Raw genomic sequence first — 25,785 nt, 5'->3', positions numbered from 1 at the left:
TGATTTATCATGTTTGTTAATATCTTTATAAATATCCATGTAGTTCAGTATTATATTTGAATTTGACTGCCATGTGGGATTAAGTAAAATGGTATTACTATCCAGATCAGATGGACATGAACAGTCAAAGGCATATAGCTGGCATTTAGGCTAGATTTGGTTCTGACCGAAACCTACCGATAACCATTTCTATGTTTAGAGCATGTATCCCGTAGTTACATTTACAGGAAATTGCATTTTGCATTGTGTAGGCTATAGGCCTGGGCAATTTCTTTAGGTACCCATGCTCAAGTATGCATCCAGAAGAGCAAATGTGAATGAATAAAACACCCTTTACACCACCACCTCTGATGGTTTCAGTAACTCGGACTACAAAAACAGCATGCTTTTCACAAGAACCAACCAGGAGGAAATACAGAAATTGCATCTGAACTCACAATATGGATGACTTGATCTGTGTTGATATCATTTCCAAATAGCAGCTCAACCTACAATGATTGTGGGTACTGTATTAGATTAGCTAACGAAGTGCAGGCACCTGCACTTAACTTTGTTTGCTTCCCCCGGCTGTTTGGTTGTCAATGGTTTTGCTGGATGAAATATTTAACTTTCACTTGTGTTTTGTCGTTGCGCCTGTTGTTTTTGTGTACTGCATATTTCATAGAAATAGTAGCAGGCAGGCCTTTTATTCATTTTGAGTAAGGAAAAAGGACTAAGGCTATATTTCCTCATAATGTTAATGATTTTGATGGGTATGCCTACAGTTTACAAAAACATTGTTTTGTTCATATTTTTTGATGCACCACGTTTAACAAAAATAGTAGGCCTCTTGCTGAATTAAAATAAGAGCAACAATTGTTTAAAATATTTGTACATTAATTTATTACAATATAGATGTACATAAGGTTCTCACCCCCAAAAATAAATAATGAGCATTTTAAACTCAAGTTAAAAGCAGCTGGTCAGTTTGGCTGACCATCTGAAATGTTTCCAGTCCATGTTTATCATCTGCTAATAAAAAAATTGTACAATCGCTGCATTTCCCATTGTTCTGAAAAAGGTAGTCATAGTTGGATATGCATCACAACACCAGGAAAAAAACATTATAATAAAAAAGGCAAAAATAAAGATTAATCTGGTTCGGTCAGATGGAGAAATGTATATCATCATAGGGGTGAAAGGTGAGAGGTCATGGCAGGCCAGCGGTCAGGATGCTGCCCAGCAGGGTGCGATCCTTCAGAGCGTTCTCCACGTCCCTCTCCTCAATCTTCAGAGAAACCTTGGTGAGGCGAGCCTCCTTGGCTTTTTTCAGGGCAAAGATGCCCCGGCTCTCCAGCAGACTGCAGAGGGAGAGGCACTCCCCCTGGCCCACGCTGCCCACCTGTCTCTGGGCACACAGACGGCTGTACACCTCATGGAGCTGAGGGATAGAGAGGCGAGTCAGACTTGAGAAAGAATGGTACGGACCAACAACCCAATTACTTTTAGTGGTAAGCAGGTCGGTGCAAGAGAAAACGTCTAACTGTTTAATTCTGACTAGCTTTAATTAGACTTGTGTATGATGCATGTACACAGAGTATACCAAACACCTTCCTAATATTTTGCCCTCAGAACAGACTCAATTCGTCGGGGCATGGACTCTTCAAGGTGTTGAAAGCATTCCACAGGGATGCTGGCCCATGTTTACTCCAAAGCGTCCCACCCAGCAGCGTTGCAGTTCTTGACACAAACCGGTGCACCTGGCACCTACTACCATACCCCGTTCAAAGGCACTTCAATCTTTTGTCTTTCCCATTCACCCTCCGAATGGCACACATACACAATCCATGTCTCAATTGTCTACGGCAAAAAAATCCTCTTAATGTTTTGTATACTCAGTGTAAACGTACAAAATTAAAAGCAACAACAAAAATGCTAAAGTTTGCTCTCAATTTACAAACGTGTGTTGTAGTATCGCGTTGGCACCGATGCAGTGGGCCAGTCTCTCTCACCTTGCCCAGTGGGATCTCTTTGTTCTTGCCGTTGCGGGTGAGCAGTAGCAGACAGCACACCAGGAGTTTCTGCTGGAGGGGGAAGCTCTCTCCCTCGGAGGAGGACATGCGGTCCCCGTACACCTCCGACAGCACCCTCGCCACCTGGGGTATGCTCACGCGAGACGCTTTAGTTTCTGCTGTGGGGCTGGCTGCCTTCTTTCGGTTGTCAGATTCCACAAGCTCTACAGCTCTCCTGTAACAGAGGAACCGGCGTCATGCTACTTTATTTCCTCATACAAAACTTCAACCGGTTAACCAACTGTTCCCCGGGCGCTGAAGACGTGGATGTCGATTAAGGCAGCCCCCTCCACCTCTCTGATTCAGAGGGCTTGGGTTAAATGCAGAAGACACATTTCAGTTGAATGCATTCAGTTGTACAACTGACCAGGTATCCCCCTTTCCCATACCAATTATCCAAGAACACTTACAACTAGCCATAGTAAATGCACATTTTTGGTTGCTCATATTTGATCTTAATGTATTTTCATGGGCAACCCAAAGGTGTCCTAAGAAGTCATCATTGCAACCAACATGTTATTTTAGTATTAATACAGTGTATTTAAGATATTATTTCGTCAATTCATTCCCTTACCGGCAGATATCCAGAGCTTTGCGTGCATCTCCCGATACAGCAGACACCTTCCTGGCACAGAACTGCACGGCCGATGGGTCTAGTAGCCCTTCTCCAGACACCTGTGTGAGTCTGTCCTGTACGATGGCGGCGAGCTCCTGGCGGCTGTAGGGAGGGAAGTGTAACAGCTGGGGGCGACAGCGAGGCAGGGCCTGCAGCCTGGGGAGGATCCTGTCTGTCAAGTCCAGAGCGTTGGCGATACCTAGAATGGTTCGACACCCCCATTACACACTGTCATTACACCTGCCTGCATACAGGAAGACTAAGGACAGCCCATATGAGGAAATGGCTATGAGAGTTAAAGATGGAATTTAAATAGAGAATAGGGTAGACATGTATGGTATGAAGTTTTAGGGTGAAATCTTCAGATGAATCCTTAGATATTAACTAGAAATTGTAAAGTCCAATAAATGTATACTAGAGATGGTATATATTGTAGAACACTGTATATTCGGGGGTTCTTACCGATGAGACAGAGGCGGGACTTGGGCAGGTAGGGCCACTCAAAGATGGTGTAGAGAACGTCTTGGGCCTTGCTGTCCAACTGATCCATTTCATCCAGGACTAGAAGACTGAGGAGAAAGAGGGTTAATAGACAGAACTTATCGGTCAGCAAAATGTAATTCCTTTCTCAAAAATAAAATTTTTTGTACATTGTAAATTCAGAGCTGTTGGACAAAGACAACTTTAGAGATTAACTCAACTTTTTTTTTTTGCGAAAGGTATCGTGATTTAGTAGTTATATACAGTAGCTAGACACTCACACAGTGGGCCCTGTGCTAGTCAGCAGTTTCTGCAGCTTGGCGTCGGTGTGGCCCCCGGAGGCCCCCAGCTTCTCTGCCAGCAGGGGGAAGATGGCGTGGGAGCTACGCAGAGCCATACAGTTGATCACCACTGTCTGAATCTCCTTCAGCTCATCCTGGATCAAGAGAGAGGTAATAGTTAAATTCATGTAACAGAAATCAATGGGGTTAAATTTACACAGGGTTCAGTGCTGTCCACAAGCGGTGGAATTAAGTGATACTGCGCCTTATGGTAGAGGTGTAAGGCCATTTTAGAGTATCGGGATCCACTCAAGATCCAACGCTAGGCTAATGCTAACAATTAACCATCATTAACAAAGCGGAGGCTAACGCTAACAACGGTGCTAACCTTCATATCCTGCAACACACAGTTGAGGCATGCGGTCTTGCCGGTGCCGGGGGCCCCAGAGATGTAGAGGCTGGCTGGGCTGGCGTTCAGGGCCTTGTCCTCCAGGAAGGAGCGGATGGAGGACCTCTCAGCCTCCCGGGATAGCAGGCGCTCTGGGACGGCCGTGTGGAGGGCCTGCTTCACGCCATGGAACTTAGACTCTGGAGAGGGATGGAGAGAGGGAGAAGGGGTTAATAGTCTGCCATTAGTCTACATGAACATCCAGTATGTAGATGAGGGAAGTGATCATTTCTTGAATTGTGAAGTGAACATTAGCATAATGGCCAAATCAAATAAAGGCACACATTTCTCTTTGGTGTTTTTGCACTTGAGAAAAAGACAGGAGGAAGAGAACATGAGGAGAAGAGGAAGAGAAAGTGATGGAGACGCGTCTTACTTTCAGCAAAGAGGCGGACCACCGGGGCCTTCTTCTCTGATCGGGGACATGATGGGCTCCCACTGGGGGTCTCATGCAGTCTGCTGGGGGAGGGCCTGGGGTGGGAGGTGGGGGACAGGGGGACAGTAGTCTCCTTGGGGATAGAACGGGGGAGTTCTCATCAAAGCCCAGCTTGCGGGGGGAGGCCAGGTTAAGGCGGCTCTGTTTGGGAGGAGAGCCCAGTAGATTGGCACTGAGGTTACAGCCATTTTCATCTCCTGAGAAACACACAGAAGACGCATGGTTAGGTTAGAAACAAGATGTCGGTCTTTTGGATAGCAGGTCACGTTTACATCATGAGTTGAAATAATTACTTAATTTTGAGCAGGGTGGTTTATCATCTTAAATGTTCCACAGAATATGTAAAAAACTACCTAAAGTTCTGAGACAGTGAAACATCGTTTAAAATGTGGGTATAATAACACAATCCCATACCTGTGCGTTTGCGAGGGCTGAGGGGTATTCTTGGGGTCAGCCTTGGGCACAGAGTGATGCCTTTGAGGGCCATGGGCCCATGTGAGAGGGGCGTTAGCTGGATCCTCTCTGGAAGGGGCTGCTGTTTAGGAGCCTCCATGGGGCAGGGGGACTGGGTCTCCTTCGGCTGGGGTGTGCTCTTGGAGGGGGTGCTTTTTGAGTCAACCCTGGAGGACTTGCGTCTGGGGAACTTGAGGATGGGCTGAGCCTGGGAACGTGTGCTGGGCATCTTTCGCTGTGAGCACTTAGCGTCAAGACCTGTTCCAAACCAGAGGGGGAAGAGAAGGTCAGTCATTGTGACAAACCCATGATTAGATATGACAGCAAGAAAAACACTCGTCTTATGTTCAAGAGTGACTTGAAATGAGTGAATACAGAAGAGGTACATGACTGCATAATAGTAAATGACACCACCATCCTAGCCGTCAGGCCTACTCTGATCGAAGTAGTTCCAGTATTTTCCACGCAAGTTAATGTTATCACTGCTCAGCATGACTCCCTCTCTTCACCAGTGTGTGCGGCATACGTTGTCTTTGTGCCGTCGTTGCACTGTTGTAAATCAACATTACAAAAGTAATCCTGAATGTTCGACTTGCTGTATACTAATGTCGTAGTAAATATAAAATGTTATAGCTTGGTCTGACTAAAATGTTGTGCAAGACCCATTTTGTGTTAGGAGCTTGTTTTCAATCAATGCTGTTCCTATCCAAGAACAATGGACAAAGGGTCCTATCTTGTCACCAGGTGGCCAAGGACAACACCCACGCCATAGGCCTCTCAGTTGTTACATCTCACGAGTTTCCCTTGAGACACACAGACATCATCACTGTTGACACACACACACACACACACATCATCACTGTTAACACACACACACACACACACACACAAAATCCCCTCGTTTAGGCTGAACATTTGAAGACAGAGAACTCTACTCAGAGCCAATGCAACAGAGACACTAGCCTGGAGGGGACCTCGCCCAACTCATCAGGACCAATCAGAAGATCAGAACTACTAGATTCAACCTACATCATTTATTGCATAAAATGTCTGCACACAATGTTTCGGGGCTCTCTTCAGATAGCTCCCTACGAGTTTGACGAACGAGTCCGTGCACGCGATTTCAGATATCTTTACCTCTGAATAAACTGCCTTTATTATACCATATCCACCCTGTCCAAAGTCTCTACTTGGTCTCAGTTCTCCAGTAAACTTGTGATTATCAACACTAACAATGTAACAAACAACTTGCCAATTTCCGGGGCAATCAAAATGGTGTGAATTCTCAGTAGCTACTGTATCTGCAGAGACTCAATGGCTACAACAATACGTGTCCTCATTTGTGGCGCCAAAAGCACAACTATTATAACACTGAAATGGCGTAAAATAGCACACTCAAAGAAAACAGGACATATATATATTGGTGTATTCGACCAAACTGTTTTATGTGACTAGCTAGTTAAACTTGACTGACTGCTTAATAAAAATCCCCCAAGTACCCTACGGCAACTCGCTAGTCAATATATCTCCCCCAAATTCTGACAAAACATTCATCAATATCTCGTCAAATCAAACTTACTGCTACAAGTTTACACGTTTTAAACATGCATTGAAAGTAGTGATACCTTATTTTAGTTCTTGATTAAGACGTATTCGGGCTATTCGTCTTGATGAATTTCGTGTGAGGTGTCTGTCTGAGAAGCGACTAGAAACAAAACTTGCGCCAAATGTCTCCACAACTCCTCCCCCAGTCAGCTGGACTTCCCGCCGCTAACGTCTGATTGGTCCTTCTTGTGTCATTGTGTTATTTCCCAGGCTCTCATTGGTTCACCTTCGATTGTCAGGCAACGTCCGTTTTAGTCGCACAAGAACATGGTGGCGGGAGTTTCAATAATTTATATTTTTGCGGACTGGAAATTTACCCGGGAAATTCAGCAGTCTGGTGACGCATTTGGCACAATACTCTCTGGTGTTGTTAGTACCTTGGATGCAGTTTGAGATAATTACTATAACTACTGCATACATATTTAAATATTTTTGAAATTATGCATACATTTAATGTGTATAACTGTACAACCAATTAATTTGAGTTCTTTATGTTTTCTGTGTAGTCTATAATAATCTAGTGTAAAAACATTCATTCTTGTTAACTTCCACAATAAATTACTGTAAATTGCATTTGCAAGAAGCTTAAATTGCATTGAAATAACTTGTGATAATCTCTTTAGAAATACATCAAGACGGATGATAGACATGGTGATAAAGAGTCAAATACATTGGACACCAAATCTGAAAGTTAAAAACAATCATGTACCCCTTTTTCCCCCCAAAGGCATATATTTATTTCAAATGATAAAACATGGTTGATTAACACGTGAAATGACCACAGTAGGAATGAACAGGGTGAGAACACACACAGTCAATGAGTCACCTGTGTAAGAATAACCATATCCATCAATCACATAAATTACACACGGTCAGGCATTAAAGAGAAGTGCTGCAAAGAGACCCAGTCTCTCTGGCCGTCAGACAAAGCCCACAACTGGACTGTTTTACATTTTTAAATTAATTTCCTCCCTATAGCACTAGCTTTTTACAAACATTAAAATAGATCAATAACTATGATTACCATATTCCTCATACTTTCTGTAAATAGACATTAATTATTGCATTTAATAGATATAGAAATACAATATATAATATTTTTAAAAATCATTTTTACAAATGCACTGGTACCGATAAGTATGACAATAGAGGACTACATAAACGGAATGAAGAGAAAAGGAATCTATTCTCATGTAGCTGGTCCTTGTAGTTCTTTCACTGTAGTGAAATCATATACAGAAATCACAATGCTACAACGTAATGACAGTTTAGGTATGACGCATTTAGGAGCTCATAAGTAATACAAATTATATAAATCCACCATGATGACATTTCTGGGGCCTACTCTGCCCAAATAGTTCCCTGGTGCTCCAGGTGAAGTTTCCCCTAGGTACATATATAGGATAAGATTCCCTCCCCCAATCCTAACCTTAACCATTAGTAGGGAAAATACAAAACTGACCCAAAATCAGCATCTAGGAGCAACTTCGCCCTACACCTTGTCTGGCACTTAGGTGTTTCCTTTTTGGTTAGTTGCTACCAACGAGAAGTGAGAATACATACAAAACCGTTCCTTGCATAGGAATGCATTAACTCAAGCATTATAGTTTCCCTCTGGCCATGATACGGTCCATTCCAAAGGGCCACCAGCAGTAAAATCAAATATTATAGTCTCAAAAAATAGATCTTTTTTGTTCCTTGAAGGATTTTATAACGAACAGTGATAAGGGGTCCCTTATAAACTCCAGAAATAGACCGGGTTGAAAGACTGACACAGCCCTGCAAAGCTACCCTTGGTCCAAAGAAAGGAATGAGGGTCATAATTTAGCCATGATTGCCCCCTTGAGGCCTTGAAACAGGAACAGCATTTAATAAAGTGAACGCGGAATTTCATACAGTACTCTCAAACGCCTTCCTAGATCAATAAATTAAAGGAGCTTTGGCAGCTAACGCCCATTAAAGAGGAGCGGCAATGTGGATCCCTGCAGCATTTCGTAGTGTTGACAAAATTAAGATTAGTAGAATTTCAGATAAACCTAAAATGCAACCGATCAGAGCAGCACTTTCTGTTCTCCTCTAGTTTAAAAACATGGCATCCACAGGTGCCACGGTTAAGCGGTTATGCTGCCACAGAGCAATGCCTTGAGGAAGAAATAAAAAACTAATCAAATTGGGAATGCCTCTCTCACAATGGAAAGACTGTCACTCACTGTCAGCAAGATTCACCCTCTCTTAACATAACATGACAAGCATTCAAGTCTCCTGTCCCCTGTTACTCAAAGTAATGAAAAACAAGATTCCAAAAAACTAAGCCATTTCTGTGTGACGCAAACGACAGCTTTTCTAAGTGTGATAGGTTCTACTCCACCCCACTATTGCCACATCAAGGTTGGAGAGAATTCTATTCCCACACTCCTTCTCCTCAGGGCACTGGTAGCACTGCATTTTAAAACATATAGAAAACACACACCACGTACTATAGATACCAATTGACACCCAACGCATTGTTGGCAACGTTGGTGTGTGTACTATATTTCCCTACTTACAGCACAGTTACCGCGGTTAACCATACAACATTTTCAAACATAATTCATAATCGCAGGAAATCATCATCAACCTCATCATTATCGTAGATTATGCGCACATTTCAAAAGATGAAATGCAGAATTCAGAAGTCTTAGTTGGTCCTGCTGCTATAAAGTATCATCAATGCAATGCCCGCCATCTTGTTGAAGGATTGGCTCTGTGGCCACAAGTCAAACCGGTCAGTTCCTCAGCTCAGAGTGGTTTTGTTCTATCATGCTAAGAAGACAGAAGTGTCTGAAGTGTTTGTGCAAAAGAGAGCGACTGGTAGTGTAGAGTTTTGTAAAAACATAGCGTCGAACAAGACCAGTGAATTTGCTATAGTGTTTGGAATTGACCGGTTTCCGGCTGGTCATATAAAGTGTGTCTGTTTAGGCCTGTGTGTGTTTCGAGTGTTGTGCCACTCCCCTGAACGTCTTCTGATTAGACTGAGTGAGTTATTAAAGTCCTTGTGCTCCTGAATTCCATAGTTCACCTTGCCACCGGTGGCGCTGGAGGTACTCCCCGGAACGTGGCTACAGGAAGTAGAGGAAACAAAGGTTACATCAGGTCAGTTCCTACCTCCAAAAACAACCGTGTGGCTCTTTTTTTCTATTAATCTTTTCTCAATTCCTCGCATCATTCTCAAAACGCATTGGAGAAGAAGGGGAGGGACATGGACCTTCTCCTCCAATACGATTGCGAAGGAGGCAAGTCGAAAGAATGCGAGGAATCACGGAAAGACGAATTGAAAGAGCCCATATCAATCATTTGCTTGAATTCCAAATCCCAGCTGACATTCCATATGGTAATAACATTGTGACGCAGTAGTGCAGAGGCCATTTATTGGATGTTGTGTACAGTCTGTATGTAGGCAGTGGTGTTGAGAATGAATTAAGCCTGTACCTGGACCAGGTTTATTGCTTTTGCTGGGGTAGATCTTGGTGAAATTCCTATATTCCTCAGGGGGTGGGAGGTCCTCCACTGGGTGGAAGTCGAACTTGGACTCAAAATCCTCTGAGGGTTAAGAAAGGTAAAGGGTCAACACAACATTCATTGTAAATCAAGATCAATATCTCGACAACACTAAACTGCATAAATGTAGGGCCAACACTTCATTATAGTAATATAATTAATAAAGTACAGTAACATGTTAGCATGGCCCTGCATATAAACAAATTAGAAGTCAAGTATTTTTGACTTGTCGACCTTGCTCTAGTAATTTCCATTTCCATTAACCAAGCCATGCACAATGGTCAGTTCTCCTGGAAACATTAATCTGACTGTGCAATCTATGAACGCTCTGGGTTGGTCACGATGCAACAGGAACTACAGGGGGCATTTGCATTCCTGAGATGGCATTTGAATATGAGGCTATGATACCTGACAATCTACTACCAACAACAACTAGGCTACTAGTGTCTCCAACATGTCTGTTGGTTTGAGAGCTAACAAATGGCAATAGTGTTCAAAAGTACACTGTGTTCAGGGCTGTTGGGTGGTGTTGAGGCTAATACTCAACACAAGATAGATTCTAAAGCGATGAAATGCCGGCAACAATCCCATCACATTCATCAAAAGCAGTGACAGTTGTTCAAAAACCAGCATGTACAGGCGACACTGAGGACCAGGACTGGGAGATGGAGGAAATTAGCCTGTCCTGACTCACCTATATTGGACTTGGAGGAAGAGGATGAGGAGTGTCCATTGCGGATGGGCGGGGGAGGCGGCGGGGGTCCGGTGCGGGAGGAGAGGGAGGAAGATGAAGGGGGGGGAGGGGGCTTGGGCCCCCGGGTGTGGTGGGGTGGCTCCGAGGAGGTGGTGTTGTGGGTGACAGCGCTGTGGACCCGGTAGGGGGGCGGGGGAAGAGGGGCTTGGCCACCACCCCCGTTTCGTGACCCAGGATTGGGTGCAGAAGGGGCTGCATCGGTAGCAAACAAACACACACAATAGTAAGACCATGATGATGCCTGATTCAAATAAATTAATCACATAAGCAATTAAGGAGCAAAAATATCCCTTCCAACCTTTAACTTTCTGAAAAATGTATGTACTGTATACAGTAAACTGAAAAAGAGGTACAGTGCATTCGGAAAGTATTCAGGCTTTTTCCACATTTTGTTACGTTACAGCCTTATTCTAAAATTGATTAAATGTTTCCCCCCCCATCAATCTACACACAATAACCCATAATGACAAAGCAAAAACAGGTTTTTAGAAATGTTTGCAAATGTATATATTAAAAAAAAGAATGTAAATATCACATTTACATATGTATTCAGACCCTTTACTCAGTACTTTGTTGAAGCACCTTTGGCAGCCTCGAGTCTTCTTTGGTTTGGCGCTACAATCTTAGCACACCTGTATTTGGGGAGTTTCTCCCATTCTTCTCTGCAGATCCTCTCAAGCTCTGTCAGGTTGGATGGGGAGCGTCACTGCACAGCTGAGCGCTCTGGAGCAGGTTTTCATCAAGGATCTCTATACTTTGCTCTGTTCATCAAAGAGTTCAGTCTTGGTTTCATCAGACCATAGAATCTTGTTTCTCATGGTCTGGGAGTCCTTTAGGTGCCCTTTTGGCAAACTCCAAGCGTGCTGTAATGTGCATTTTACTGAGGAGTGTCTCTTGGTCACCTCCCTGACCAAGGCCCTTCGCCCCTGATTGCTCAGTTTGGCCGGGCGGCCAGCTCTAGGAAGAGTCTTGGTGGTAACAAACTTCTTACATTTAAGAATGATGGAGGCCACTGTGTTCTTGGGGACCTTTAATGCTGTAGAAATGTGTTGGTACCCTTCCCCAGATCTGTGCCTCGACACAATCCTGTCTCGGAGCTCTACGGACAATTCCTTCCACCTCATGGCTTGGTTTTTGCTCTGACATGCACTGTCAAGTGTGCGCCTTTCCAAATCATGTCCAATCAATTGAACTTTCCACTGGTGGACTCCAATCAAGTGTAGAAACATCTCAAGGATGATCAATGTACACAAGATGCACCTGAGTCTCATAGCAAAGGGTCTGAATACCTATGTAAATACTGTTTTTTTTTTTAATACATTTGCAAACATTTCTAAAAACCTGTTTTGCTTTGTCATTATGGGGTATTGTGTGTAGATTGATGAGGAAAACAAATAATTTAATCCATTTTAGAATAAGGCTGTAACGTAACAAAATGTGGAAAAAGTCAAAGGATCTGAATACTTTCCGAATGCACTGTATGTCCTTAAATAACAGACCATGCCCAACGGATCAGGACTGGTCAGGTTGCGAGAAAGATTAGATACTGTAGGCTGATATAAAGAGAGAGAGAACAAAAGCGAGAAGAATGTCAGAATATTCCAGAGAACTTGTGGAATGCAGAGAAACTAGGGAGGCCTCGTTGCGAAGGCCTCAGCAGTCTAATGACAACATGCGGCTGCGTATTCAAAATGCTCAATTCCAAATCAACCCCTAGCCCTACCAATTGTCATATTGCAATTACCATTAGGGCTGTTCCCGACAACAACAAAAAAAAATCTTAGTCGACCGAGAGTCGTCTGTTCTTTCGACCAATCGATTGGGAGAAATTTAAAATTTGTATTTTTCCATATATTTTTCCAAATCAACTATATGTAGGCTACTGAGCTTGTCTGATGCTTTAATAATAAAAACACACAAATAACTAAAGTGGGAAGGAGCCAGAGATCAATAAAGCCTAACCAGAAGAACAAAACCTGTTCCCGCCCTCCTCTCTCTGCTGCCGGTAATAGGCTACACCAGCGGTCGGCAACCTTTATCCACTTGGAGTGCCATGTTATCGTACCATTTCTACTGATCTCCGAATGCCAGCTATGATTTTCATATGCACATTTTCGTGGAACAGTTTCATTTATAATAAAGTCTTCATATCTCAAAATCAATGTTGTGGTTTTCATTTAAAAAATCTATCTAAATGAAAATGATACAAATCTAAAAGTAACTTCTATTGCCATTATGTAAAAATAGCCTACGGTACATAAAAGCAAACAAATAAAACATTGCAGCCCACAGGTAGAAAATATCATGATAAAAATAAATATCCTATAAATCACATTGGCTACACATGGCCTGTCTGCAAGGAACTTGAAACATTGTATCAACTATTGTATTAACTAGCAAACTTGCAAACATTGTATAAAATATTCTGGGCCCTTCAGAGTTTCCCACACCAGTGAGCTCCAGACAGACACACACAGCTGTAGGCTATTTTGCGCAAGGGATAAGAAGTAATCATTAGGCCTATTTTATGACGTTTCCACCGGATCAGAGCATGACATCTTTTTCCCCTTTCATCAAATCAAATCACATTTTTAAAGAGCGTCTGCTAAATTACTAAAATGTCAAATGTGTTTAGCAGATGTTATTGCGGGTGTAGCGAAATGCTTGTGGTAATCGAAAGTGAGAGCTGGAAAGATTGTTCAAATAGGCTACATTGAGGAACTATTGTCATTCTCAATGGATGTAAAAACAGACTTTGTTTACTTGCAGTTTGAGGCGAAGAAAAAAATACTTTGACAAGCTCCACAGTGATGGTGAGTTAAGACAATCAGAAATGGTATCAGATCCCCAAATGGGCACACTTATAGGCCTACATTTGCGCACAGGCCAGGTAGATTAGTCCTACTTCTATGTGCATAATCAGGTGCGTGTCCTTACTTAAGATTGACAGGAGCGCTTCAAACAAAAGACAATTAATACATTGACAACTTGTAAATGGATTGAAATAAACCAAAACTTTTTTCTCACAAGTGTAGTCTAGGTTGTGCGCTCTGCAAACAACGTGTCAACTCCTACAATGACAACAGTAAGACTGTAGTAATAATATATTGAATGCATTAACAGAAATTACCGTAACCAAACAAATATTGTAGATTATAGATTATGGGAATTAACGGTAAATGTACTACTAGTGTGCCACCCCCGCGGCCTCCGCAATGGATTAGTCCACTCAGACAGGCATGAATCAGACGTGTCTCGTGTGCCATCATTTTTGTAAATATATTTGCCACTGCTCGACAAAAAATAATTGGTCGACCAACAGCCTATCGACCAAACAATCAACTAAATGGGGTCAGCCCTAATTACCACAGAGATAGATAGATTACTCTAGTGCCCAAAAGCCCGTATTAGCATGGGTCGTGCCATTGAGGACTTTCAACTGGGTGGGACTTCCTATGGTTAAGTAAGGGTCACATGATTCCATCCGGGTTATCAGGAGGGATCAGCTAATTATTTACAGTGCATTCATAAAGTATTCAGACCCCTTGATTTTTTCCACATTTTGTTACATTACAGCCTTGTTCTAAAATTGATTAAAGTACACTTTTTCCCCTCATCAATCTACACACAATACCCCATAATGACAAAGTGAAAAAAATGGGTTTTTAGAAATGTTTGCACATTTATTACAAATAAAACAAAAATACCTTATTTACATAAGTATTCAGACCCTTTGCTATGAGACTCGAAATTGCGCTCAGGTACATCCTGTTTCTATTGATCATCCTTGAGATGTTTCTACAACTTGATTGGAGTCCACCTGTGGTACATTCAATTGATTGGACATGATTTGGAAAGGCACACCTGTCTATATAAGGTCCCACAGTTGACAGTGCATGTCAGGCCAAAAACCGAGCCATCAGGTAGAAGGAATTGTCTGTAGAGCTCGGAGACAGGATTGTGTTGAGGCACAGATCTGGGGAAGGGTACCAAAAAATGTCTGCAGTATTGAAGGTCCCAAGAACACAGTGGCCTCCATCATTCTTAAATGGAAGAAGTTTGGAACCTCCAAGACTCTTCCTAGGGCTGGCCGCCCGGCCAAACTGAGCAATCGGGGGAGAAGGGCCTTGGTCAGGGAGGTGACCAACAACCCGATGGTCACTCTGACAGAGCTCTAGAGTTCCTCTGTGGAGATGGGAGAATCTTCAAGAAGGACAACCATCTCTGCAGCACTCTACCAATCAGGCCTTATGGTAGAGTGGCCAGACAGAAGCCACTCCTCAGGAAAAAGGCACATGACAGCCCGCTTGGGAGTTTGCTAAAAGGCACCTAAAGACTCTCAGACCAAAAAAAAAAAATACCTGTAATCATTTTAACGCTCTAAATGGCATATTATTTATTATATTATGAGAAACAAGATTCTCTGGTCTGATGAAACCAAGATTGAACTTTTTGGCCTGAATGCCAAGTTCACGTCTGGAGGAAACCTGGCACCATCCCTATGGTGAAGCATGGTGGTGGCAGCATCATGTGTAGGGATGTTTTTCAGCGGCAGGGACTGGGAGACTAGTCAGGATAGAGGAAAAGATTAACAGAGCAAAGTACAGAGAGATCCTTGATGAAAACCTGCTCCAGAGCCCTCAGACTGAGGCGAAGGTTCACCTTCCACCAGGACAACGATCCTAAGCACACAGCCAAGACAACGCAGGAGTGGCTTCGGGACAAGCCCCTGAATGTCATTGAGTGGCCCACCCTGAGCCTGGACTTGAACCCGATCGAACATCTCTGGAGAGACCTGAAAATAGCTGTGCAGCGACGCTCCCCATCCAAACTGACAGAGCTTGAGGATCTGCAGAGAAGAATGGGAGAAACTCCCCAAATACAGGTGTGCCAAGCTTGTAGCATCATACCCAAGAAGACTTGAGGCTGTAATCGCTGCCAAAGGTGCTTCAACAAAGTACTGAGTAAAGGGTCTGAATACTTACGTAAATGTGATTTTAGAAATGTTTATATAAATGTGCAAACATTTTAGAATAAGGCTGTAACGTAACAAAATGTGTAAAAAAGTCAAGGGGTCTGAATACTTTCCGAATACACTGTATACTTGTGAGCAAAGCATACAGTAACTGCAGGTGGCAGTAAATCGGCAACCTTGGCTTCATACCTGTTCAAACAACACAATACAGGTAGCAGTATGCACCCTTTCAGTTTGTTTGCCAACTCATAGAAGTAGAAGAAGATTGACTACTTAAAAATGGAGATAGCCTCAATGGCGCTTCCCATGCTCTGACACCATAATGGGACATATACAATGTTGTGATGTCTAAGTCTATCGCTACTACCCATCCTTTCATTTCAGACCATGAAATTGTGTGTGGAAGAAAGGGTTGATTTGGAAAAGGGCATTACACTGTGACAGTAGTCCCTTGATATGACTAACGTCTCCCCAATATAAACATACAGCTGTGTTCTAGTACCTGATTTCCGGCCGGGGGGCTCCCTGGCGGGTGGGGGTGGTCTGCCGCCCCCTGGAGGTCCTGGAGATGGCGACGGGGGTGGAGGAGGCGCATGATTGCGTCCGCCGTGGCTGCCGCCTGAGTTCTTCTTGCGCAGTGAGTTGTGCCTCTGGGGCAGTTTCGGAGCCCCATCTCCACCATGGTGCCCCATGGGGCCATTGGAGGTTCCCCCAGAGGGGTGCCTGTAAGGCGGGGGCGGAGGGGGCGCCGAGGACCCCCCAGTGGGCGGCCGCGTGGAGGAAAGAGGCGGTCTCGATGGAGGGGGGCCAGAGCTGGGCGGAGCCGGGCCTCTTTGGGGCGTCGGGGGGAGGGGCTTCTCCCGGCTGTTGGTGGGGCCTACTGGGGCCTTTTGTTGGGGGTTGATGGGGCGTTGCCGTGGTAACCACTACGGTTAAACGGCGGGGGAGGAGCCGGGGCGGATGTGCTGGGCTTCATGCCCCCTGTCGAAGAAGGCGGAGCGGGTGGGGCTGATGAGCTGTGCTTCATGCCTGAAGAAGGGGGAGGGGGCGGAGCTGAGCCTGAAGTACTGTGCTTCATGCCCCCAGTGGAGGAGTGGGAGGAGCTGGCACTGGTTGGAGGGCGGGAGATGTCGGGGAGAGAGGGGCGGTGGGAGCGCTGGGACTCCGGGGCGGAGGGTTTGTCTCCTGGGGAGGGGGAGGCAGAGTGGCCTGGGGTGGGCCGGGGGGCTGCAGGTCTGGAGCCTGGGGGATGCAGGGCTGATCTGCCCACTGAGGTGTCTGGAAGGAAGGCATTGAAACACACATTATAGAACACTATGCATAAATACACCCATTCAGATACTTTGTACCATTCACATCATGGCAAATGTAGAACTTCTAGTAGCCTGGGTGCCAGTCTGTTTCTGCAGTATATTTATAGTAGCATATTTACATAGGACCCTATAAAATCCACGGACGGAACCACGGAATCCAGAAATTAAAATGGAATTCAATAAACTAAAATGTATTGAACTTATTAGAAAATTCATTAATTTGTCCAAGTTAATCATAAGACATTTTAAAAAATGCATCAGTGATTTGTATTTTCCTGCAACTTTCTGAAATGGCACAGGAATGCCCGTCTGTGTATTTGTGTGTGTGCATCTCTGGTAGAGATAGAAAGGCTTTCCCAAAAACCTTCCCAATTAAACGCTAACTACAAAGTAGCCTATGCCTACCTGGCAGAATTATATCAGGATTATTTGCATCAATCCAGTTGCCATTTGTTTTGCAAACTCTGCAATCACACGAACTTGCATTAAACTACACCCAAAAATCAAAATAAGCATTGTTGTAGACTTAGAACATCCAATTTGGTTGTTTTTCTATTAAAGCTTCCCATTCTTAAGTTTCATTTTTTGCGTCTTTTACTTTCGGTTTTGTACACCAGCTTCAAACTGCTGAAAATACAATATTTTTGGTTATGGAAAATATTTCACAGCGATTTAGATTGTACAATGATTCTCTACACTTTACTTGCTTGAAATTAGGCAAACTATTAGAATTTTAGCAACCAGGAAATGGCAAGTGATTTCTGCATTGTGCACCTTTAAAAACGTGGGAAAACGGAAACAAAAAAGAAAACCGATTTTAAGAAAAAACAAAACAGAATCAGGCAAAAAATAAAGCTGATTTTATAGGGCCCCACTTATATTCTATTCATATGAAGTGAATTCTGCTTACCTCCAGCTCCAACTGATCGTAGTTTTGGCATGCCCCCAGCGAACAGGCCTCCAAGGCCTGCCCCTGACCCTCCACTGCTCCCTCCTCCTCCTCTACCACCTCCACCACCCACCACCTCCTCCACCACTTTCCTTTGGTTCTGGGGAAAGCAGAGGGTCAAATATCCTTGTTACACTGTTGTGTTGATAATGCTTGCATTGACATTGTTGAAAGCTATTTGTGGCATGGAATTTTGCATATATGTATACATAAACGTACATGTATAGTCTGTGTGTGTGTCTATGTGTGTATCAGCGGGAAAAGAGGAGAGTGCAAAAGTTAATTTATACCCTATATGTTTACTATGCTACTTACTCTCTATAATAGGTGCACTTCGGTCATTGACCACTCCAACCTTCTTCAGCCTGGCTCCTTTGGAGATATCAGAGAGCAACGCTCCTCTCCCCTTCGCGCCATCCCGATTCAACTTAGGTGCTGTAGTGTTCGCCTAAGGAGAGGATATGAGCAAACCACCATGTTAGTTAGGTTGACCATGCCAATGATAACATGAACTGCATAAGGTACCGTCGTTATAGCAACAGATGGCAATGCAGCATTATGCTGTAAATTGATGTAATCCCGATGGTGCCTGTGTGGGTGTGTGTTTGGCCAGCTCTCACCTTTATTTGTGTGTGGATTTGTTTACAGGTAAAAACTGCATCAATAAATTGCAGCCTTTATAAATATGGCATATCAACCCTAGAAATCATACTATGGGAAATGTGGACATAATAACATATTAGACATAGTATCTAACACTAGCATGTGTCGTATCATCCTTCACAATACAACAGCAAATAAGTGATTTCAGTTATTTTATCATGTAATTATGATGCTCTAGAAACCCTTCAGAGGACTTGTGAGTGTTGTCATGTTTTGAACATCGAGTTAGGAGCTGGACTGACCTGGTTGAAGGTGGGGGGAGGAGGGGGTCCTGGGGGAGGAGGGGGAGGAGGAGGAATGGGCATCCTGTCCCTCTGTGGGCACCTTGGGGAGGGGGTTAGTTCACCGTCTCAGCTCTGGGTACAGCCTCAAACACCTGCGAAACAAGAGGGGAGACTCGGTTCAGTCAAATAAACACAACAGGGTCAAAATGAACACTCCTGAACTGAACTGGGGTCAGAGTAATATTGAACATCCTTGTAGTGTCATGATTGACATTGGTGGACTGTATTGAACTCAGGTGAGTCAAGATATCATTGGGACATCTGTTCAAGGAACATTACAATTCACCTCGATCACACTAAAAACAGCTATCCTCTAATTCTACATGCATATACGCACTCTAGAATGATTCAGCTCAGTAGAGCTCCCCAAACCAGTTCGCTGGCTGGGCTGAGCTCATTGTGGAGACAGGCATACAGCACGTTGAGCTAGGCCTCGCAGCAAACCCCACCCTCCTTCACTCACCCCTACACTCCATTCCACAGGCTGCCTATTAACAGGTGTTTGAACAGGTTTTCACAGAAGAGGAAAACAAATGGAATGTCATCGGGTGAGCTTGCCAGTATGGCGACAAGGAACGGAAATGAAGCAGCCGTTGTAAGTTGCTACCTCGAGTGAGACAAACCGAGAGTGGACAGCACATCCCACCCCTTCATGATTCATCCATTGACAAGATTTGATGTTGTTTTTGTAATACCAGCACCGACCATTTATACCAATCAAAATGTCTCTAGAATCTCCCATAAATGTTCAATTGGGTTGAGATCTGGTGACTGAGGAAGCCATGACATACAGTTTACATCATTTTCATGCTCATCAAACCGTTCAGTGGCCACTCGTGCTTCCACACAGGGCATTGTCATCCTATGGGGGCATAGCCATGGTAGCCAAAATAATGTCCTGCCCAGCATTTTTATACATGACCCTAAGCATGATGGGATGTGAATTGCTTAATTAACTCAGGAACCACACCTGTGTGGAAGCACTTGCTTTCAATATATTTTGCATTCCTGATTTACTGAAGTGTTTCCATTATTTTGGCAGTTATCACCTGTACATGCGCCTACTTGGAGAATTGCCAATGGACTGAGGTTTTATGACATTCTTACAAGGTAGGGGAGGTGTACCGCGCCGTCTCCAACCTCATATGTGACCCAATGAGGAAGTTTTATGCTTTTGTGGACGGGGAAATAAGTCCTAACGTCATAAAACAGAAACTAGCAACCCTAAAACGAGCAGGCCTGAGTCAGAAGTGTCACTTGAATTTCATTTTCTGATATGTAGAAAATGAGACTGCGTTTGTTACTGAACTGCCACCAATTTAAGCACAGATTTGAGAAGGCAAAATTCCAAATCAGAAATGCGCTCGAGTCGTTAGCCAACGTCTACGCACACTCTGTCAATCTACAAGAGGTGCCAGGTGAGCGAGCCCAAAAACATGCAAGGAAAGTTCGAAAACAATGCAATTCCTCCCTCTTGGACTACAACTTGAACTACCTAAATGGCCATTGCTATTTGAATTAACGTAGCAATCTAAGTAAAATGTATATAAAGTGCGTCAACTAGTTATTAGCTGGATAACATGTTGATCTAACTACTGTTAACTAGCTGGGTGGATTGGCAGTGACTTACCCTGTCTCGAAGGATTGCGAGTCTTGTCTTCAATAACAACATGAATGGAAACTGCAGTTGTGGCAAGTTTGCTAGCTAACACAATCCCAGGCAGTAGGCGGCTCTCGGTTACTTGCATAGAAAATCTAATAAAAACTGGGGGGCACTAGCATCTAAGTTAGCTTGCTAGCGACATCAACAAAATCTGAAACCCAAAGTTAGCTTACTAGCCAAGTTACTGTTTACTCGCGCCAGCTGTCAGCGGTCCAGTGTAATTTAGCTGGCGTCTGAACTATGGCGCTAAACAAGTTCTATTTAGGTGCAAGAGCTAATTCGAGGTACGCGTATCTCCAGTTTATATCCTATTGTCATGTACTTTTTATTCCGCTCTTGTAAGCAAAGCGAGACTCGCTTCACAACTGTTTCTGTCGCTTCTCGGAAACCCGGAAATGGGCCGTCCAACACAAAATGGAGGCAAGCAGGTAACAGGATCACCGCCGACAAGTTTCTCTCTCTCAACTGGTTAAACAGCGACCTCCATGGAATGAAAACCTGTAGGACACTCACGAGAAACGACCTATAGTTTTAGAAACTCTGAGAGAACACCCTTGAGTGGGTGGCGCATGGTCCTCTTCTTGCTTTTGCCTCATGTCCGATTTGTGTTCATGCAAGCATTCATGGCATGTATGGAAAATGTTATGTAAAATATAAAAATATTGCTTGTAAGAGAAACCTATATGCATTTCAATGAGTCTGATACTTGTACAGTCAAGTGAACAAACTGTGATGAATCATTGCACTTGGTGAATCTGAATCCATTTCACAAAAATATTGTGGATATCCCAGACAGACATTTTGCAAAGATAATCACATCTTTATTTGAAAATCTTATAAAATGACTCCATTTGCATGAGATGTTGCATTGCCATTCACCCAAAACATGACATATCAAAAGGCACTGTTGAACATCTCTGCTCACTGGTGTACTGATATTTATGTTGTTGCATAATTCAGACCCAGGACACCAATTTAGACCTGGGTCTTGTTCATTAGGCACATATGGGAGCAAATGTTTTCAAATGGAAACGCAAAAGTTTCAAGTAATTTGTTCCCATTTGGAACCTACTGAACAGGCCCGGTTTCACAAAAGCATCTTAAGGCTAAGTTCATCGTTAGAACCTTTGTAGGCGCATCGTTAAATCTCAGAGCTGTTTCCCAAAACCATCGTTGCACTTAAACGCTCGTAATCGAACGCCTGGCTCAGACAACTCGTAGCACAGCTAAGTGCGTCGTTAGATGCTTTTTTGCCCTGCCGCGTCACTTTATACACAGATCTCCGCTAAACATAGAATCACATGGTTTATTCGCCTCTCTGTGACTGCTGATAACTTCAGAACACAGTTTACTACAAATACAAAGTTTCCAACGTCCTTGCAATTGATACAAACAAGAGACGTATAAAAACATGCTTCAAATTAAAACCGAGACTACTGCATTAAAATATAAATAGCCTACAGTAAGTAGGCTATAGGCCTATTTCAATCATATTGAAATACATTTAATGTTCAATCAATTGAGTTCTATTTTGCTACTTGTATGATACTGTCTGTAATTTGTCTCAATATATTTCATGATGTGCCAAATCTCAATTTGCCTAATATTTTCAGCCATATGTGATATCTTTCGAGGAGCTGATCCGTCAGTATCGTGGAATAAGTATAATGTTAAGGTAAGATTTGAATGGAGAAAGCTGATCAGAGCAGCGTTGCCTTTCTTCACTTAGTGAATGTTCTCTCTGCCTGGTGTTTTGGGAATTATACAACGGGTGGGTCTAGTCCTGGATGCGTATTGGTTAAAACTACATTCCAGCCGGTGTCTATTCCAAAAGTTATAAAGCTATGCCGTTGAAATGCCTATTTACTCTGTTCCATCTCACTGCGCAATCCACTGTCTCATCAGCCCAGCCAGGCAATTTATTAAACTTGATCTCCACTATTGAAAAGCATCTAGACATTATCTCCCATTTCTTTTCGACTAGCATTTGATTTTCAACAACAGAGATTTGTATAAACCTTGCTGTCTGTCTCTCTGACATTTGCAACATTGTTTCAAAATTGAAATGAGATCTCCAGCTGTCCCATAGTAATGAACGTGTCAGGAGTTGGGATGAGACAGGCAGGCAGACAGCTTTTCTCAGCCAGTCGAAATCATGAATCAGCTGGCATCATTTTTATGGATATACACAAAGAAATGTCAACAGACAATAGGTCAAACGAAATGCAGCTAGTTTGCAGTCTTTCCAGCTTCAGTTTGAAGGGATTGTGTTAGCTGTGTTGTTGGCTAGCTCCTCTGAACAGTGTCCTGACGAGAAATGTCATGAGAAAACAGCTTAAACAAATGCAAATGCAGCTACTTTGCTGTTATTCTGGCTGCACTGTTTGACGTGACTAAGTTAGCCATTGTTGGCTAGCAAGCAAGGGATAAGAACGTTGCCAGCCAGTATGGCAATGGAACATTTAGAACAAACTAAAAGAGTGAACGACTGGGTCGCGTCTCTGGCAACCGAACCGATAGAACGAATAACCAGCCGGCTTGGGTAGCAACCTTAGATTTGTGTCGGGACTAGATCTCGTGGAAGGATGAAATAGTCTGAATAAATTCAAAATGTTTATGAAAATATGTCAATCATTATTTGTTTATGTTGGTAACCCATTGTATAAAAGTGCCCTCGAAGCCGGTGTTTGGAGGATATATTGGCACGGTTTGCCGGCCCGAGACGTCCGTGCCAATATATCCTCCAAACACTGGTTGCTCTGGCATTATCACTTAAATGTTACATCTTTGGCCGCTGTAGGAAAGATACATTGTTAAAACACTTGTAAGCCTAAGTTCCATTGCTATCAGGAAACCGGGCCCAGGTTGGCTAAACTCTAAACGACCTCAAGTGAACAGGCTCATTGCACGAGTTCCATGAAGAAGTGCTATGAGTCTGTCCAGTGAGGCACTACCAATCAGATTAAACTTCAATTGTTTGTTAGGCCATGGTATTTGCTTGGAGAGCAGTGGTCAGCACCATAACCCAGTCATTTAATCAGATGGCATAATTGATGTAGATATGCAAACACTAGTGGTTTGATTCAATATTTTTTCACAGAGGTAAGCCTCAGCCAAGAGGTTGATTGACAAGCAACATTGGCATTGCCTTTGTCATTAATCAAAAGATAATCAATCGATTTACGAAAAAAAAATATATTCCCTTTGATTTTCCTCTTCTTCCCCTTAGGTTAATTTCAGCCCAATGTTCAGATCACCAATGCCAGGGCCCGGTTTCCCAAAAGTCCTATGGTTCTAAGATGAACTTAGCCTTAAGATGCTTTTGGGAAACCGGGCCCAGATAAATTAAGACATCATGCGCTCAGCTCGACTAGACCACAAGTGTCCTCATTCTAAATGCACATGACAGCGAGCAGCAGCACACATTTCTTAGAACAAAATTTCAAGTATAATCTTCAGAATACCAATGAAAATAGTCCAGAAGATGGACTCCTCTTCCTGGAAGTCGTCCTCTGGAGCTGGGGAGTAGCTCTGCTTCCCCCGGTCCTCCTCCGAGGGGTACGACCTTTTATCGAACGGGTCCTGGAGGGAAGTCTGATCGTAAAACACCCTCACCTCAAACTCGCTCTCCTGGTACGACGGGTGGCCGTAAATGCCAATCCCCACGGGCCTCACAAAGTCCCCAGGCACTACGACCACGTCCTGGCCGCAGGTGGCCGACTGCAGCTTGTAGGTGTCGAAGCTGGGCCGCAGAGTTTTGTCCGAGACGTACAAGTCTGCGTCCCCCTTGAGGCTGCGCATGTGCAGGATGATCTTGCCGTCGTGGTTGAGCCGCAGGTAGCTGTAGTTGCCTGCCCCGATGTGGCCCTGCACCACATGGAGCAGCACCCACTCCTTAGGAAGGGCGTCCTCTTCCAAAGAGTGCAGGAACCCCCCCTGCCTGAGACAGGAGGAATGCCACAGCCAGCAGGCTGCTGCACAGCACCATAGTGGAGATGGATGGTCAGAGTCACCGACTGGACAACACCCACCTTCTACCATCTGTTGATAACCTGAAGGGCAACACAGAAACAAATTCATTACCTACAGTACAGTATAAGCCTGTTAAAGCTTGTACAGGGCAAATCCCCAAGTGGGCAATAGGTCTTCGGCCAGGACATAGTGTCAGACTGCCAGTTGACTTTTAAAGGATGTTTAGAAAACGGACACCTGCCTGTAGAGCACTGTACTGGCTACAAGCCCTGCACGATCTCTGCTCTATAAATACAGCAGCAAGCTAGCTTCTTCTAAAGATTAGCATTGTGTGACCTCTGCAACCTTGTACTATACTACACATGTTTAGCAGTTACTTCTTGAGTAGCCCACCTGTAAAGGCGTTACGCCCACCCTGTCTGTCTGCCTTGCACTGACTGCTGGCTAACCGCTCACAGGCACATGTCCGTTTAAATCGCTGGCTAATCCCATTAACAAAATAGATTATAAAGCTAAACTCAGTTATGCGCTAACGCAGAATATAGTCCTAAAGCAATTGTTTGCTTTGCCTGGCTTTGGCCAACGTTTGACAGCGCGTGGCCATGTTGACAATTTGGCTAGATAGCGAAACTAAGAGTATTGTACTGGTGGCTAGTTAACTATATGCAAAATAAATTTCTTTAACAATACATATGCAAATAGATTATTCTTGATATGAACAACATAGCTACATTGAATCAGCCATGCAAGGAGCAAGCTACTGTTGCCAGAGTTCATGCTAGCAAGCTGGCTCGCTTGCTAACAGCCAGGCTACGCTAAATTACATAGCTAGCTAGAGGTCTAGCACAAACAACTTTCCGGGGCGACGAGAAGCAACACTTACTATTATCACAATATTTAGCAGGTTTGTGGCCCGAGAACATTAGCTACTCACCTGTACATTGTTCCGAGCAGATTTAGTAATGGTTATTGTTTTGACAGTAACTAACGAACCAGTCAGTGTAAAATTCACTTCTTCCGTTTTCCGGGCTCTCTCACACTTAAACATCCACTGGCGCCGCCTATAGTACAGGGAAAGTAGCACATTCATAACTGAACAAAAACAACCAAGGAACACTGGGCCTATATTAATCACATCATCCTACAAATGTACATTTGATATGGGAAATATATAAATAGACAATGTGATCCTAACCAGTTCTAAGTTATTTACAGTAACCTGATCTATTTATTGTCAAATTCACACCCCTCAGAGACTTGATGGTTGTAAGCTTCACACAGCAGTAATGTAGTAGCTAAAGGAGC

General features: G+C 43.6%; 2 protein-coding genes, 1 long non-coding RNA gene, 1 other non-coding gene and 1 pseudogene across 4 annotated transcripts; all 5 read right to left on the bottom strand.

The window, feature by feature from the left end:
* Positions 1–1,103: 1,103 nt before the first annotated feature.
* cdc6 (cell division cycle 6 homolog (S. cerevisiae)) lies at positions 1,104–5,370 on the bottom strand. The gene is given in 9 exon segments (XM_041838634.2): positions 1,104–1,420; positions 1,992–2,226; positions 2,626–2,866; positions 3,130–3,236; positions 3,429–3,583; positions 3,817–4,016; positions 4,253–4,378; positions 4,381–4,509; positions 4,727–5,370. Coding segments are annotated over 9 exon segments (1,851 nt in total). The 5' UTR covers positions 5,154–5,370; the 3' UTR covers positions 1,104–1,189.
* On the bottom strand, positions 2,490–2,559 carry LOC121534372. Its single transcript, XR_005994604.1, has one exon. It is a non-coding gene; the product is annotated as a small nucleolar RNA SNORD58 (small nucleolar RNA).
* A 3,741-nt stretch (positions 5,371–9,111) lies between the features above and the next one.
* Positions 9,112–19,321, bottom strand: LOC121533010 (annotated as a pseudogene).
* On the bottom strand, positions 17,958–20,976 carry LOC121534034. Its single transcript, XR_005994529.2, has 4 exons — positions 20,476–20,976; positions 18,804–18,937; positions 18,214–18,346; positions 17,958–17,998 (listed from the first exon to the last, which is right to left on the bottom strand). It is a non-coding gene; the product is annotated as an uncharacterized LOC121534034 (long non-coding RNA).
* A 2,243-nt stretch (positions 20,977–23,219) lies between these two features.
* Positions 23,220–25,534, bottom strand: c20h6orf120 (chromosome 20 C6orf120 homolog). The gene is given in 3 exon segments (XM_041840375.2): positions 23,220–24,444; positions 24,446–24,560; positions 25,415–25,534. Coding segments are annotated over 2 exon segments (558 nt in total). The 5' UTR covers positions 24,497–24,560; positions 25,415–25,534; the 3' UTR covers positions 23,220–23,937.
* Positions 25,535–25,785: the final 251 nt, after the last annotated feature.

Source organism: Coregonus clupeaformis, chromosome 20, assembly GCF_020615455.1.
Source record: "Coregonus clupeaformis isolate EN_2021a chromosome 20, ASM2061545v1, whole genome shotgun sequence".
Taxonomy (NCBI): Eukaryota; Metazoa; Chordata; class Actinopteri; order Salmoniformes; family Salmonidae; genus Coregonus; species Coregonus clupeaformis.
This window is presented reverse-complemented; position numbering and strand designations above follow the sequence as displayed.